Here is a 15,155-nt window from a genome sequence, read left to right as displayed (position 1 = left end):
AGCTCAGTGCATGCACAGTTCATTGTTGTCCCTGCAGTCTTTTTTTTTTTTTTTTACTTTTTTTTTACTTTTTTTTTATTAATTATTTTGCATTATGTGACAGTTTCATAGGCTCTGGGAATCCCCCCACCCCTCCCCACGCCCCTCCCCCCTGGTGGGTTCCTCCACCTTGGTGCAGTATTACAGTTCAAATTCAATCAAGATTCTTTCCTTGCAAACATATACCAAACATAGAGTCCAGCTACTTATTGTCCAGATGGGTTGAACAGTTTCTTGGGGAGACCATTTCTGGTCCAAAGTTAGAGCTGGTAGAATATCATCCCAGTCAATTAAGAGTCCCAATATAACTTTAACAGCAATTTGTAACATTATGGAATTGACATGGTTTTGCGTAACCAGTATGTTAAAAAAAAAAACAAAAAACAAGTTCTTAACCACAACCTATGATTTGCTCATTGACATTTCAATTTTAGTTTGTATACAGGACCGGCTGCTATATACCTTAAAATGGCTATAAGGTACCATTCAGCTGTCTCGTGTCTATTTCATTTTAGTATTTAGCCATTTGTTGTGTTGAAGTATAATTTTACTGATCTTGGCAGATTTTAGGATAATCTAGACTGGCTTGTAACTCTAACAAGACATTTGTCAACAATTAAGGTGCTGAACATTTTTTTTGGGGGGGGGTGCAGGAAAGTCCCCAACACCACGGTGAAGAGTGGCAAATCCATGCCAGCTCTTTCCTGTCAGATTCCAAGCTCTACTTTTTTGTTGTTTGTCTATTTATTTTAGGTTTTTTTAGTTTGTATGATTGATTGTTTGCTATGAGGGGTTTTCAGAGCGATCCTGATGGTCATTGCAAGGGAGGGTGGGGGTCCAGAGGTGGAGCCAGGCTCGGACCAGAGAAAGCTCTCCTCCCTGGTCCCGAAGGACGTTTATTGTTCTTCTGTTTCTGCGGACCGCTCAGGGCTTCTGGTTGTCTTTCCGATGACGTTGGTTTCTGCACGGTAGTGTTTGGACTTCTTCCATCCCCAGTGGAAGCTCCGGTTGGGGGTGGGTGACCTCAGAGTACTCAGCCTCCGAGGGCATCCAATTCCCTATGGCCTCCTTGGCAGTTGGGATATAGTCCTTGTTGCTCGTATTAATAGTTTGTGGTGAAGGTCTGGGAGTCTTCATGGTTGGGATCCAGGCTTTCTCCTTGCCACCTGCTCCACCCTGGAGTGCCCCCCTGTGTCCCTGCAGTCTTAAAGCTTTTACACACTCTACAAAATGGTGCCTGATGTGCCACCACCAGAGTTCTTGATCTGTTGGCCATCAGATCTGAGAGCTACCCTGACCTGTCTTTGGTGGAACCTGTAGGATGCCACATTGTTGCAGTTCTCAGAGCCAGAAATGAGTTCTCTCCCAGCTCAGTGCATGTGCAGTACTGTCCATCGCCCTTTCCTCCCTAAACAAAATGGCATCTGATAAGGCTCTACGGGGCAGCCTGGGTCACGAAATCCACCCTGTTTCTGCTGCTCTGTCTCTGCTCCTGGTTAAATCAGACAGACAAGCAGGATGGGCATCTGGGTTCACCTCCTGAACTCCCAGTGAAATTCACTTCCCACCTGGTTGCCAGTGTAGTTCTGGCTGCTGGAGTGCGATTCGGATTGCCACTTGCTGAATGCTGCTGGGGTAATCAGTTTGTGTCCTCTGTGGTTCACATTGACTAATATTTCTCTACTTATTCAAGTAACTCTTTAAATATTTGTTTAGTTTTATTGGAAAGTCAGATGTACAGAGTGCAGGAGAGACAGAGAAAGATCTTCCATCCACTAATTTACTCCCTAAATGGCCACAACAGCTAGAACTGAGCCAATCCAAAGCCAGGAGCCTAGAGCCTCTTCTGGGTCTCCCTCGTGGTTTCAGGGTCCTAAGGCTTGGGCCTTCCTCAATTGCTTTCCCAGGCCACAAGCAGGGAGCTGCATGGGAAGTGGAGCAACCAGAACACAACCTTATCGAATCCCCACACATGCAAGGAGAGGTCTTTAGTCACTAGTCTACCATGCCAGGCCTGCATAATTGCTTCTTGCCTATTGTAATATGATCAGGTTTTTTTTGGCTAGATATTTCTTCCAGGTGTTTATAGTGATTTAATATGTAGTGGGGTGTGAAATCATTGTCAGATTGGAGGAATTAGTTCCTTCAACCTAATAAGGAAACTCCGTGTCAGGAATAACCTCATGCGTATTATAGGAACAAGTGGAAAAATAAGACTGTAAGCCTCCACTGGTAAAGTAACATCCACGAAAGGGAAGTGGTGATTCCTCTGTTTTGATCAGGGCACATTATTCACATGTGTGGAAGTGTCACACTGTAACCGACAAATTGGTACAATTGTCAATTTAGAAATGTATTAAAATTCAAAGATAAGTATGTACATTGTGCCCCAAATATCTCTGGCTGACATAACCTCATAATCACTGTTATCTCTTATTATCTCTGAAGAACTAGATTAGATAACTCAAAGGGTGGGTAGAAAACTTGGTTTTCTTTCTTCCTTTCTTCGAGATATTTGAAAAATTTAAGTAAGTTATAAATAGAGAGATCTTCCATCTGCCAGTTCACTCTCCCAAAGACCACAGTGACCAGCGCTCAATAGAGCTGAAGCCAGGATCCTGGAACCCCATCTAGGGTTCCCACATGGATGTAGGGACCCAAGTGCTTTTAGGACATCTTCCTCTGCTTTCCCAAGCAAATTTGACCTTGACTGGAAAGGAACACTTACAGTCTTACCAGTGGATTATGTGTAGGTGAAATTTAAGAGTGCTTATTTTATTTGTGAAATGTTATTGATTTTTCTTACATAATTTAAATTTGTATGTTAAATTTTAACTTACTGTAGAGTATTTTGGATATAATTTTTATCTTCAGTGAGCTTTTTAGCAACACTTACTTAGGACAGATTTTCTTTATGCTCTTTAGTGGCAAACCATGCTTTTAAAAAATATCAAGATGGGTCCGGTGCAGTGGCCTAGCAGCTAAAGTCTATGCCTTGCATGGGCCAGGATCCCATATGGGCACCGGTTCTAATCCTGGCGGCCCTGCTTCCCATCCAGGTTCCTGCCTGTGGCCTGGGAAAGCAGTCAACGACAGCCCAAAGCCTTGAGACCTTGCCACCTGTGTGGGAGACCTTGGAAGAGCTCTGGGCTCCTGGCTTCAGATCAGCTCAGCTCTGGCTGTTGCGGTCACTTGGGTAGAGAATCATTGGACAGAAGATCTTCCTCTCTGTCTCTCCTCCTCTCTCTCTCTCTTTATATATATACATATATATATAAAAAACATATGACTTTGCAATAAAAATAGATACAATCTTTAAAAAAAAAAAAAAAATAATGACAGCGTTGTCATGAATTGGTTTCAGCTGCCACTTTTGATGCTGGCATCCCATGTTGGAGACATAGTTCAAGTCCCCGCTGCTCCATTTCTGATCCTGAGAACCTGATAATGTGCCTGGGAAAGTAGCAGAAGATGGCCCGTGTGTGTGAGACTCCACCTTTCAAATAAATAAGAAAATGTTTAAAAGGAAAAAAGGACAGGCTCAAAAATTTAGCCTAGATGGTTAAGAGTCCCATGTTTGTCTTGGAGTGCCTGCTTTTAATTCCCAGCGCTGGCTCCTGAGTGCAGCTTCCTACCAGTGCAGACCATGGAGGCAGTGGCCGTGGCTCAAGTACCTGGCTCCTGTAATGCAGTGGGAGGCCCAGAGAGCATTCCTGCCTTACAGTTGCATCCCAGACTCAGCTCCGGCAGCTGTGGGCATTTCGGAAGTGAACCAGCAAATAGGACCTCTGTCTTAAAAAAAAAAAAAAAAAGATGGTACAGGCGATTATTGTGGTGATGTTATATGAACTTAATGTATTACCTACAGAATTGAACTTACGGAAACGATGAAATAGAAAAGGTAAATTTAAAGCAATTTTGGAACTTATTTGTTTTTTTCTGTTTCTTTCCACAAAAGGAGGGATTACGTCCAGGAGATACAACTAGCACCTTCTGTGGCACTCCTAATTACATTGCTCCTGAAATTTTAAGAGGAGAGGACTATGGTAATAAACAAGCAGATGTTATTTTAGCTATTTCTGAGTGGGTGGCTTAATGTGGTACCGATTGCATTCTAGTATATTACCGCATTTTAGTACTGATAAACTTTCCTAGTGCTATTAAAACTCTCAAGGCCCGCAAAGTCTGAAATAAAAGATGGAGACCTTGGCGTTATCTGGGGATACAACTTTGAATATTAGCCACAAAGAGCAGCACATACGCTTCCAGGTGGCCTGCCTACATTAACTAAATTAATGCTCTCACCAACCCAAGAGGTAAGCACTCTGGGCTCTGGTTGTGCAGATGTGTTTGCCAGCACACAGGAAGTAAAGGTCGCCTGTGTATCGTCATCCAGCTGAGAATGGCAGTCAGGATTCAGGGCAGCAGCCACGGGGCACTTATACACCTGTCAGAGTGCTGGTTGCTTGAGCCTGCTTCCACCAGGCATCTCGTTGCATCTCGTTGATGCATCAACTACATTTGTTTTCTCTTGAAGCATTTTCTCTCGAACCCCTGGGTTCTGGTCCTATGATTTCTGCAGATTTGTGGTACTTCCGACAACTGCTCACTATGTGGATGCAAGGTCCTTCAAGGATCTGTAAATCAGCTAGCAACATGTTGCAGAGCAGAAAAGGTTATTCTCAAGTATGATTTAATTATAACCTCAAAGCAAAACTATACGACATATAGAATGAATCAAATTACAGCATATATTTGAAAAGATAAACATTTTTTTCTTGTAGTTTTAAAGTTATCTGTTAAATATCTTTCTTTGCTGATAAGTAAAATATTTCTGTAAGTTCCAGTGCTTAGCAGGATAGTTAATAATGATTTTGATTTTACTTTTTACAATAAATTTGTTGGTTTTATGATAAAACGGATCTCTAATCACTGACGTTCAAGAATACAAAGTGGATGATTTATTGCTTTCAAATGCCTTTTTGAAGGTTTCAGTGTCGACTGGTGGGCTCTTGGAGTATTGATGTTTGAGATGATGGCAGGAAGATCTCCATTTGATATTGTTGGGAGCTCTGATAACCCTGATCAAAACACAGAGGATTATCTGTTCCAAGGTAATTTGCAGTGTTCCAGAGCTTTGCTGGAGCAACAAGTGGCGGTGACACAAGTTATCACTCTGCGTAGATAAAAGCAGAATAATCTTGATCTTGTTTTGCTGTTTTGGGATGCACCCTTTCTGCCTCTGTATTCCTCAATCTGGTGCAATTACCTACTCCACATCATACCAAGGAGATGCTTTCAGGTCATATGTCACATCGATTGAGGGAGGGGATTCTGTGGCTGGAGGATGCTCGCGACACCAGGGACTCGGGGCTGAGTGGGAAGCCTAAGAGCAGTGTAGGGAGCAGACCCCAAGAACAAGAGTGGTCAAGATGTGAGGTGGAGGAATAGGTCACATGGTGAGAAACACAAGGGCAGCACAGGGACGTGCAAGGTGCAATCCAAAGAAGGTTTAAAGACAGCCACAGAAATACTTCTACACTTAATGATTTAATCCATGACAGAATGTGAATAGGCTTTTCATAGACTAGGACCCAGTTGCTTATGGAGAGTATGTGAAACGTGATTTAACCTTACTGATAATTAGGGAAATAAACATGAAAACATTATGGTCTACCATTTCATAACCTTATTTAGCAAAATGTAAATTCTGATGACATCATTGCCATTGAGGATAGCAGCAACTGGAACTTTCATAGACTCTGGGTGGGGATGAAATTTTAATACTTTTTCAAAGATTGATTTATTTTTATTGGAAAGGCAGGTACACAGAGAGGAGGAGAGACAGAGAGGAAAACCTTTCCAACGATTCACTCCCCAAGCAGCCACAACGGCTAGAGCTGAGCCAATCCGAAGCCAGGAGCCAGGAGGTTCTTCCGGGTCTCCCATGCGGGTGCAGGGTCCCAAGGCTTTAGGCTGTTGTTGACTGCTTTCCCAGGCCACGGGCAGGGAGCTGGATGGGAAGCAGGGCTGCCAGGATTGTTTCCGGCGCCCATATGGGATCCTGGCACGTGCAAGGGTAGGACTTTAACTGCTACACTGTTGTGCTGGGCATGGGGATGAAATTGAACACACAAGAGCTTTGGAGAATAATCTGACAATGTCCAGGGAAAGTCATTAAATAGGGGCTGATGTTACGAAGTAGTAGGTAGAGCAGCTACTGCCTGCAATGCTGCATCCCAGCTGGCCCCTGTTCATGGCCTGAATGCTCCACCCCCCAGTCTAGCGCCCTCTAGTGTACCTCTAATGCCACAGAAGGTGACCCAAGTGCGAGGGAGACCTGGGTGAACTTCCTGGCTTCAGCCTTGACCAGAGATGCTTGTTGTGGCCATCTGGGAAGTGAACCTGCAGATGGAAAACCGACCTGTGTCTCCCTCTCACCCTCCCTCCTACTCTGATATGAATATTAACTCCTTTAACATCACATCAGCCCTGTGAAGTGAGTATCATTTTCCTAGTTGGCAGATGCAGAAACTGCAGCATAGTGAGGTAGGCCAAGAATCACACAAGCGTATGGATGATGAAAGCAGAGATCTGGCCAGAGGCTGTCTGAGAAGCAGGTGGGGGTGGTGTGCTAGAGGGAGAGAAAATGAGGTGCTTCTGTTGTGTGTGTGTGATGTCTTACTTTTTCTGTCGGAATACCTTAAATATTTCATAATAAAATAAAGACTAACCATCCTATAGAAGTCAAGTATAATACCGTACTTTTTATCTTTCCAGTTATTTTGGAAAAACAAATACGTATACCACGCTCTCTGTCTGTAAAAGCTGCAAGTGTCCTGAAGAGTTTCCTCAACAAGGTATACATTATGTGGAAAATTTCAGTGCTTTGTTTCCTTATAATCATACTGCTGAATAGAAGCTGAGGCAATGTAAAATTCCCAAACAGCATAGTGTGTAGTGTTCCCAGTTAGGTTCACAATTTGTTGGGCCCATTAGCCACCCATGATGCTTACACTCCATATGCATTGTTTGTTTCTCTCTCTCTCTCCCTCTTTAATTTTTGATGATGTTTACATAGTTGATGAGGATGGGAAGGGTTGAGGATCAGGGGAAAGTAGGTGAGACATTGTTTACACATTTTCTTTTTCTTCTTCCTGTATCTGGGGTGAGGGGGCAGATAGCAGGAGAAGCCACACCCAGGCTCCCAACCACCCCAGTCCCCAGGGATGGGGAGTGGCCACCTGATGTCATCCCAGGGTTCCTGTTGTGGAGCTTGTTCTGAGGATTCTGCTCAAGTGGTTTCGATAGTTCTGAGATGCTGTCAATCTCCCTGATCCAAGGATGAGGAAATCCTCCTAAGCTCAACTAGCTGATGTAGTCCACCTCAGAGTCTCCATTTGTACAGAAGTTTGCTGTCAAGCTTCACTGAGATAGCTTGTTCAATTTGTTCTGCCCTCCTTCCTCTGCAGAGCAACAGGTACTGTAGTCCAGCCCAGCCCAGCCTTGCCCAACACGCACTTGGCCTTCACTTACACCAGGGGGAGCTGCAGCCCAGTCAGAGTGTCCCCTAATAATCCCTACTGGACCAGCTCCCCAGCTCTGGTTCTTGTGCCTGCCAGCATGTGCAGTGGACTGGGCCAGTTCTGTCCCGCATCCCATTCAGATCTCAACCCAAGCAACTCCACCCTCCACCCCACGTTCATGCCAGTAGATGTCACTGCCTATTCAGCCAGGCCTTCCCCCCAGTCCTGGTTCTCATGCTCACCAGTGGGAGTTGCAACCATCAGAGAGGTGCCCACAGCCTTCTCACTGGACCCATTCCCTACCCTGGATCTTGCACTCTCCAGATGGTTCTGCAGTCTAGCTCAACAGGACTTGCCCTCAGTCTCAGCACTTGCCAGCTGATGCTGCAGCAAAGCCCAGCCAAATCTGCTCTTATACTGGCTTATGCTTGCACCAGTAAATACAGTCAGCCCAGACAGGCTCTCCCCCTAACCCAGTTCACATGTTGGCCAACAGGTATTATAGCCCTGCCCAGCCTGTTCTGCCCCCAGTCCCAGCTCTCTCTCTCACCAGCAGGAGCAGAAGCCCTGCAGGGGAGCCCCACTACTTTTCCTACCGGGCTCACACCCCTGTTGCCTCTTGCATGTGCTGCAACCCACCTGGCATGGCCCGTCTCACGTTGGCATTCGCCAACAGTGGGTGCTTTGACCTGCCCCAGCTCAGTCTGCCCCCATTCCAGCTTGCACTGGTAGGTGATGCTGCCCAACACAGCACTGTCATCCCCTAGTCCCAGCCCTAATATGAACTGGCTGGTGCTACAGCCTGAACCATCCTGTCCTGCACTCTGTTCTGGTTCTTAGATCTGTCAGTGGGTATTATGAAATGGCCCAGCCTGGCCTGTCCCCAGACCTGAGTCACACATATGCAGAATTTCCATCCTCTGGCTCATCACCAAATGCCTGTAACAGCTGAGCTGGGCCAGGACAAAGCCTGGAGCCCAGAACCCCAAAGGTCTCCCACATGGAAGGCAGAAACTCAGTAGTCGAGCCACCATCTGTGGCTGTCCAGGCCTATGAATGGACCTTCAGTGAAAGCAGGATGTGGGTGTCCTAAGTGGTCTCAAAGCTCTTTTCTACTATTCACACTGTCTGTTTGTCAGCATCCGTTTTCTTAATACTTAAACAGCTTTGCTTCCTGGAAATTTTTATATCAAAAGAATGAAATGCCACCCTGTCAGGACTGGTATTTGGCCTACTAATTGGGATAGTCAGTCAAAGAGTACCTAGTCCAGCACAATAGCCTAGTGGCTAAATCCTTGCCTTGGATGTGCCAAGATTCCATATGGGTACTGGATTATGTACTGGCTGCTCCACTTCCCATCCAGCTCCCCGTTGTGGCCTGGGAGGGAAGTGGAGGATGGTCCAAAGCCTTGGGACCCTGCACCTGCATGGGAGAAGTTCCTGGCTCCTGGCTTCGGATCTGTTCAGTTCCAGCTGTTGTAGCTACTTGGCAAGTGAGCCAGTGGACGAAAGATCTTTGTCTCTCCTGTCTGTTAATCTGTCTTTCCATAAACAGAGTAGCTAGGTTCAGTACCACCTAACCCCTGCTCCAACCTCCTGCTAATGTAGATTCTGCGAGCCATGGTAATGGCTCACCCTGAGTACTTCAGTTCCTGGCGCTCATGTAGGAGATCTGGGCTGAGTTTGAGCCTTCTGACTTTGGCCCTTGCCTGTTTAGGGGAGTGAATTTTTAAATGAGAACTACTTCTCCCTCTTCCCTGCTCTCCTTGTCCCTCTGCCTCTCAAATCAGTAAAATAAGTAATCTGAACATTGTGGCAGTTGAAATGCTAGAAGAGTTTTAAAATCTAGAATTGTAATTTTGTGAGTCATAAATTCTGCTTTAGGTAAATGAATGAAAAGTAGATTGGTGTGATTTTTATCTTCTGAGATAAATAGACAGTGACAAAAATGAATAAAACCAGAAATTGAGGTGTGCTTGCATTGGCTTACTTTATGGGAGGAAGGATTTTAAACTTGAAACCTAATCTTTCATACAGAGAAAGATAAATACAAGAGGTGTTAATATGCACAGTAAAATGCCTCTTATCAGAAAGGAAAATAGGATCACGTTCTCATCCACAGTAATGAATAAGCCAAGGCGTGTTTTAGGTTGCAAGTTCCTTCAGTCCAGCAGTTCAGGTAGGGGCTGTGTCATTGCTTAACACAGATTGTGGTTTGTTGTTATCTTGAATTGAGCTAAGGACAAGCTAGTGGTAAAGTTTGGAGGTTTGCTTATTGCAAATGTTGTTCTAGTACAGACCAGAAGAGTAGCTGGGTGCTGCTGTGTTTTTCTTTAGCAAGGAGTAGTAAGAATTTTCTACTTCCTTTACATGGTAGATAGAGAAATAGCCATAAATAAACCATGCTTCAGATAACTCAATTGATCTAGTATTACACTTCTTAGAAATAAAAGGTATACCATTCTAACTTCAGAAATAAAGTTAACATGTAGCAGTCACAAAGCACCTGTTGAAAAGATGATCTATTTTAAAGCATACCTTTCACCCAGTTCTTAAAAAGCTTCTTTCTGTCATAGGATCCAAAGGAACGATTGGGTTGTCATCCTCAAACAGGATTTGCTGATATTCAGGGCCACCCATTCTTCCGAAACGTAGATTGGGATATGGTATGTACATTTTGGTTGTTTTGTATATTTGGTTTTATTATTACCTTCAAACTGTATGGGCTTAAAGGTATGTCAAGCAAACACGTATATCACAGCTTAAACAGCTTAAAACTACCTCTCAAGTGCCTTTTAGTACACTTTTAAAGCCAAAAGATTAGAATACTGATGCAATTGAGCAGGTTGTGACATTACTGAAGCCCTTGTTCCTGTTCAGATTTGTAAGTAATGTGCATCCGTTGATGTTGATCCCGTGGAACCATGCGAGAATACCAGCTTTAACTGTCGTCCAATGTGTCTTTTTAGATGGAGCAAAAGCAGGTGGTGCCTCCTTTTAAACCAAATATTTCTGGGGAGTTTGGTTTAGACAACTTTGATTCTCAGTTTACCAATGAACCTGTCCAGCTCACACCAGATGATGAGTAAGTAATTCTGTACCTTGAGATATTTTAACATTTTTGAAACCTCCATTTTGAGTGATTGCACAGTGTTTTGTTATCAGATTATGCTGTGATTTATGTTTTCATTCCCTTTACTGGATAACTGAGTCAATTACACTTATAAATGATGACACTAGCTGCCATTGCTTTAGAAGCATTATTTCTAATTCTGTCAACAGCTTTGCCAGCTAGTTACCTCACCTTCATCGTACAGATGGGGCGATGGACTCGGGGAGATTAGGCCAAGTTGTACAGTGGTCAGGTGGCAGAGTCAGGAGTCAAGGCCAAATCGGACTGACAAAGGCCTGTGCTGTCTCCACCGCACTGCTCTATCTCCCGTTTTCACGATGACCACCTCTGTCTGAATTCCTGAGCGGAGAAAGGGAAGTAGGCCGGAGGGTATGAAAACGCTAACATCGCTGGTGTGTTTTACCAACCATGTTTGAAAAGGACAATATCAAATTGTCAAATCCAGTCAGCAGTGATCTGAAAGATTTTGTCATGTTTACATTTCCATCTTTTGCAGCGTAATTTAGAATCATCTAGGGATATTTTGATCATTCACCTCTTTTTTACTGATTCGTTTTCTCTAATTTCAAGGAGGCCCTGAATGTTTGACAGTCATTTTATTTCTATCTTAATTCTTGCCACATTTCCTCTGAGCAGCTGTTGTAAACCACCCTTCTCTCAGACGCCTTCAGTCCAGCCCCTGCCTCCATCCCTGTTTCTGGATTAACTTTCCCTTGGCTTCCATGCCAGGATTGAGGCCTCTCTGCTCTGAGCGTGGTGCCCTGCCATCTGTCACGGGACCTCCTCACCCCTGGGGCTTGCTCTCTCATGCTTCCCAACCTGCTGCTTTCTCTCGGCTCTTGTAAGACTCTCCCTCTGCTGCACGACATGAGCCGCTTTCTCCACCTTCTTTGATTGAATTTTCCCTGTTTCATTCCCTCTATTTACAAAGATACACAGATACCCTGACATTTTGCCTTTCAATTATTGCCGCTCTTTGAACCGTTACATTTTTTTATTCCATCTTTTAGTTTTTTTGTTTGTTTGTTTGTTTTTGTTTTTTTTTTAGAAAATGATTAGCTAGTAGATGTTCCTGGCAACAGACAAGAAAGCAGTAACTGTTTACAATTTAACCAGCTCCAGGAGCATCTGAACATTGAATTAGCTTCATGGTTTGTAATGCATAGCATGTTTTTGTTCAGTCCTCGTTTCCTTTGATGTCTGCACAGCATTTGGTGCTCATGGCCTTGCCGTGGGCAGTCTGACCTGTGACCCCTGTCGCCTTGAGGCCAGCATGCTGTTGGTTCTGCTCTGCACAATCTTGTCTTTGCCGTGTGCAGTTTGTACGGGGAAGATTTCAGCCAGCGTGGATAGCAGCTATTGAAATGACACCCAGCCGAACTGGCAAATGATTACTGAGCCAAAGACACTGCTAAGGTCGGGACATTCGGAAGTAATTAAGACAATCCAGTTTCCCAAAATGTCTCCTGTCTGTTAGAATAGAGCTTATCTGTAGCAAATTCTGGCAGCTTTGTATATTAGAAAACTCTGGGTTTTGTCCAGAGGTGGGTAGTTGAGCCCTGGTGCCTACCCTTACCACCCGAGTGCCTTGGGTAAGGACTGTGTATCTTCTCTGGGCTGTTTTCTTTTTCATTGTGTAACTCAGGTTTCTGTGGAGAATGAAGGAGTGATGATTTCTTTCTTCTCTCTTTTTTTTTTTTTTTTAATTTATTTTATTGGAAAGTCAGATTTACAGAGTGAAGGAGACAGAGTGAAAGATCTTCCATCTGCTCGTTCACTCCCCAGGCAGCCACAGTGGTCAGTGCTGAGCCAGTCTGAAGCCAGGAGCTTCCTCCTGGTCTCCCACGCGGGTGCAGGGTCCCAAGGCTTTGGACCATCCTCTACTGATTTCCCAAGCCACATGCCAGGGAACTGGATGGAAAGTGGATACAAACTGGCACCATATGGGATCCTGGACATGCAAGGTGGTGGTGGGGGGGTTGCCACTAGGCTACCGTGCCGGGCCCGGAGTGTTGATTTTTATAGCACCTCCCGTGTGCCCTGATAGCTTGCTTCCTAAGCTACATTTCTAGTCAGTTCTGGGGTGAGGGATGCTTGGTTGTTCGTCTACCTTTTCTGCTCCCTGTGCCACCACCTTATGTTCCTGTCACTCCGATCCGAAGTGTCAGTGATTGCTGGCCCCTCCTTTTCCTAAGAGCGTATGGAACCTGAAGTGTCATAACGTCTGTCGTCCTTGTAGCATCTGAGGCCTCACTCGTTTCTTTATCCACGTCTCATTATAGCACACGTGTTGGCATCAGTCTCACTACTCACCATTGACTGGTAGTAATAAGTGGCAGCCTCTCTGCTCATGGCAAATCTCTATTCCTCCATCATTTTTACCTGTTGAAGTCTTCCCATCCTCAACTGGAAGCACACCTTTCATGGATTAGAGAGAAACTCCTCAATGTCAGCATCTACTCACTGCTTTGATCTGGGCATTTCGTTTCCTTTCAGCGTCATCTACCCTGTAACACCCTCGTATTCCTGTGCTGTGCTGTAGAATCTCTGTGTTTCTGGGGACCTAACACAAGCTTTTATAATTCAGCCATTAAGTCTAGGAGAGGGAAGGCTGCCTCCTTGGTTTCCCTGACTAGAAGCCACATCCCTCTTCTCTTGACTTTGATTATTAGCTCAGGACCTAGCTTGTTGTGTATGGAATTCAGCAGGTGCTGCTTTCTCCTACAACTTCCCAGTGTAGGAGCAAGCCCCCCACACCTGGCTCTTTGAAGGAAGGGACTGTCCTCTCCTACTTTGTGCTCAGTGGTAAGGTGTAGGCATTTGGGTATCACAGCATCTATTGTACCACTCCCTCTTACTGTATTTTAAAGCTAGAAGCCAATGCGATGGCATGCCAGACTCTGCCCCCGTGACCAGCCCCTCCCTATCCCAGGCCGCTCAGTGTACTTGTTGCTATTGCCTTTTCCATTTGGCTAACTTCTTCTGGGCCTCTTCTGTCTTGCTGTTGAGGTGACTAATACATTGGATACTAATTTAGACGTGGATATTCACCTGATTAAGAATGGTTTTCAGGTCAGAAATGAAAATGAATAGGAATTGTGTCATCTTGTGCCTTTTTCCCAATCTTCAGTTTTGTACCTGAATTTGTTTTTCGATTAGTCTCTTTTTTGGTTTTAACTTTGAGTTGGTTTTTTTTTTTTTTTAATTTATTTTATTTTATTGTATAGTTGTTGACAATCTTTACATAGTTAATTATGGTTAACAAAAAAAAGGTTCAGGGGGTATAGGGAAGTGGGCAATACTATTATGTCCATATTGTTTCCATCATGTATCTGAGGTAAAGGGGGATATTGAGGGAGAAGCCCCACCCGGTTTCCCGCCCACCCCAAGTCCCGGATGTGGGGCATGCTCTGAGATATGTGCTCAAATGGTTTTAATAGTTCTCCAGTTATGAATCGCTGCCAGTTTCACTCGATGAGGTCGTCCACTGATTGATATGGTCCATCATAAAGTCACCGTTTGCCCCTTATTTCGCTGCCAACATATAGCTGAGATGAATGATTGACCTGTTCTGTCTTCTGTCTTTTTTTTTGGTTAGAACTTTGAGTTTTCTAGAACATATTTTGAAATTAATGTAAGAATTAGTAGGGATTGTTTTTTTTCCTTCACAAATTTTGTAACTAACCTTAATTTTTACTAATTTTTTGTACCACTTAAAGATTAAAGAAATACTGATTGTGATTAAAATAAAATGTGCTTTTGCCTTCACAGTGACATTGTGAGGAAAATTGACCAGTCTGAATTTGAAGGTTTCGAGTACATCAACCCCCTGTTGATGTCTGCAGAAGAATGTGTCTGATTCTCAGCTCCCGACTCTGCATTCTGCTAATGTTGCCATTTCACGCATGGATAAACTTCCTGCCAGCCTGGACACAATTCACCTTTTTATATTTGCCACTTAGCAAAAACAAAACAAACCAAAAACAGTATCTTCCGTTGTAAGAGCCAATTATTACATCTACATTCAACTATGAAAAAAAAAAAAATTCAAACTAGCCGCCAAACAGTCATGCCAAAATTTAGTTATTTGGTTCTTGGAGGCCTACTGATGCACACGGAGTTGTCTGTGTTGTTGAGAGGCAATACCACTGCCGTGCAGGACAGTTTCTGCTGCGGTAAGACACACAGTAGGGTTACATCCTAAGCCTCCGGTAAGTTTCGTCATTCTACGTGAAACCATTTGAGGATTTAATTTTAGAATATAAGATTAACTCAGAGTCTAACAACTTCTTATGTTACCTCTTCTTAGTTGCAGAATTATTGTTTAACAGTCCAGCTATAAATTTTATCATTGCCTTGGATAATTAACTTACTGAGTTTTAAAACAATGATAATTGAATTGGCAAAAAGAGATGTTGCTTACAATTGGGGAATATACATTCTTGTTGAGTTAAAAA

At 43.9% G+C, this 15,155-nt stretch overlaps 1 protein-coding gene across 1 annotated transcript in view; it reads left to right on the top strand.

Moving 5' to 3' along the window:
* PRKCI (protein kinase C iota) overlaps positions 1-14,820 on the top strand; it is an 85,707-nt gene extending 70,887 nt beyond the window's left edge. The window contains exons 13-18 of the mRNA XM_058661128.1: positions 3,998-4,085; positions 5,028-5,153; positions 6,820-6,899; positions 10,142-10,231; positions 10,535-10,650; positions 14,470-14,820. Coding sequence (XP_058517111.1) covers positions 3,998-4,085; positions 5,028-5,153; positions 6,820-6,899; positions 10,142-10,231; positions 10,535-10,650; positions 14,470-14,557 — 588 coding nt within the window. The 3' untranslated portion in view covers positions 14,558-14,820. The remainder of the gene's footprint in view (positions 1-3,997; positions 4,086-5,027; positions 5,154-6,819; positions 6,900-10,141; positions 10,232-10,534; positions 10,651-14,469) is intronic.
* The last annotated feature ends 335 nt before the right edge of the window (positions 14,821-15,155 follow it).

Source organism: Ochotona princeps, chromosome 3 (assembly GCF_030435755.1).
Source record: "Ochotona princeps isolate mOchPri1 chromosome 3, mOchPri1.hap1, whole genome shotgun sequence".
Lineage (NCBI taxonomy): Eukaryota > Metazoa > Chordata > Mammalia > Lagomorpha > Ochotonidae > Ochotona > Ochotona princeps.
This window is presented reverse-complemented; position numbering and strand designations above follow the sequence as displayed.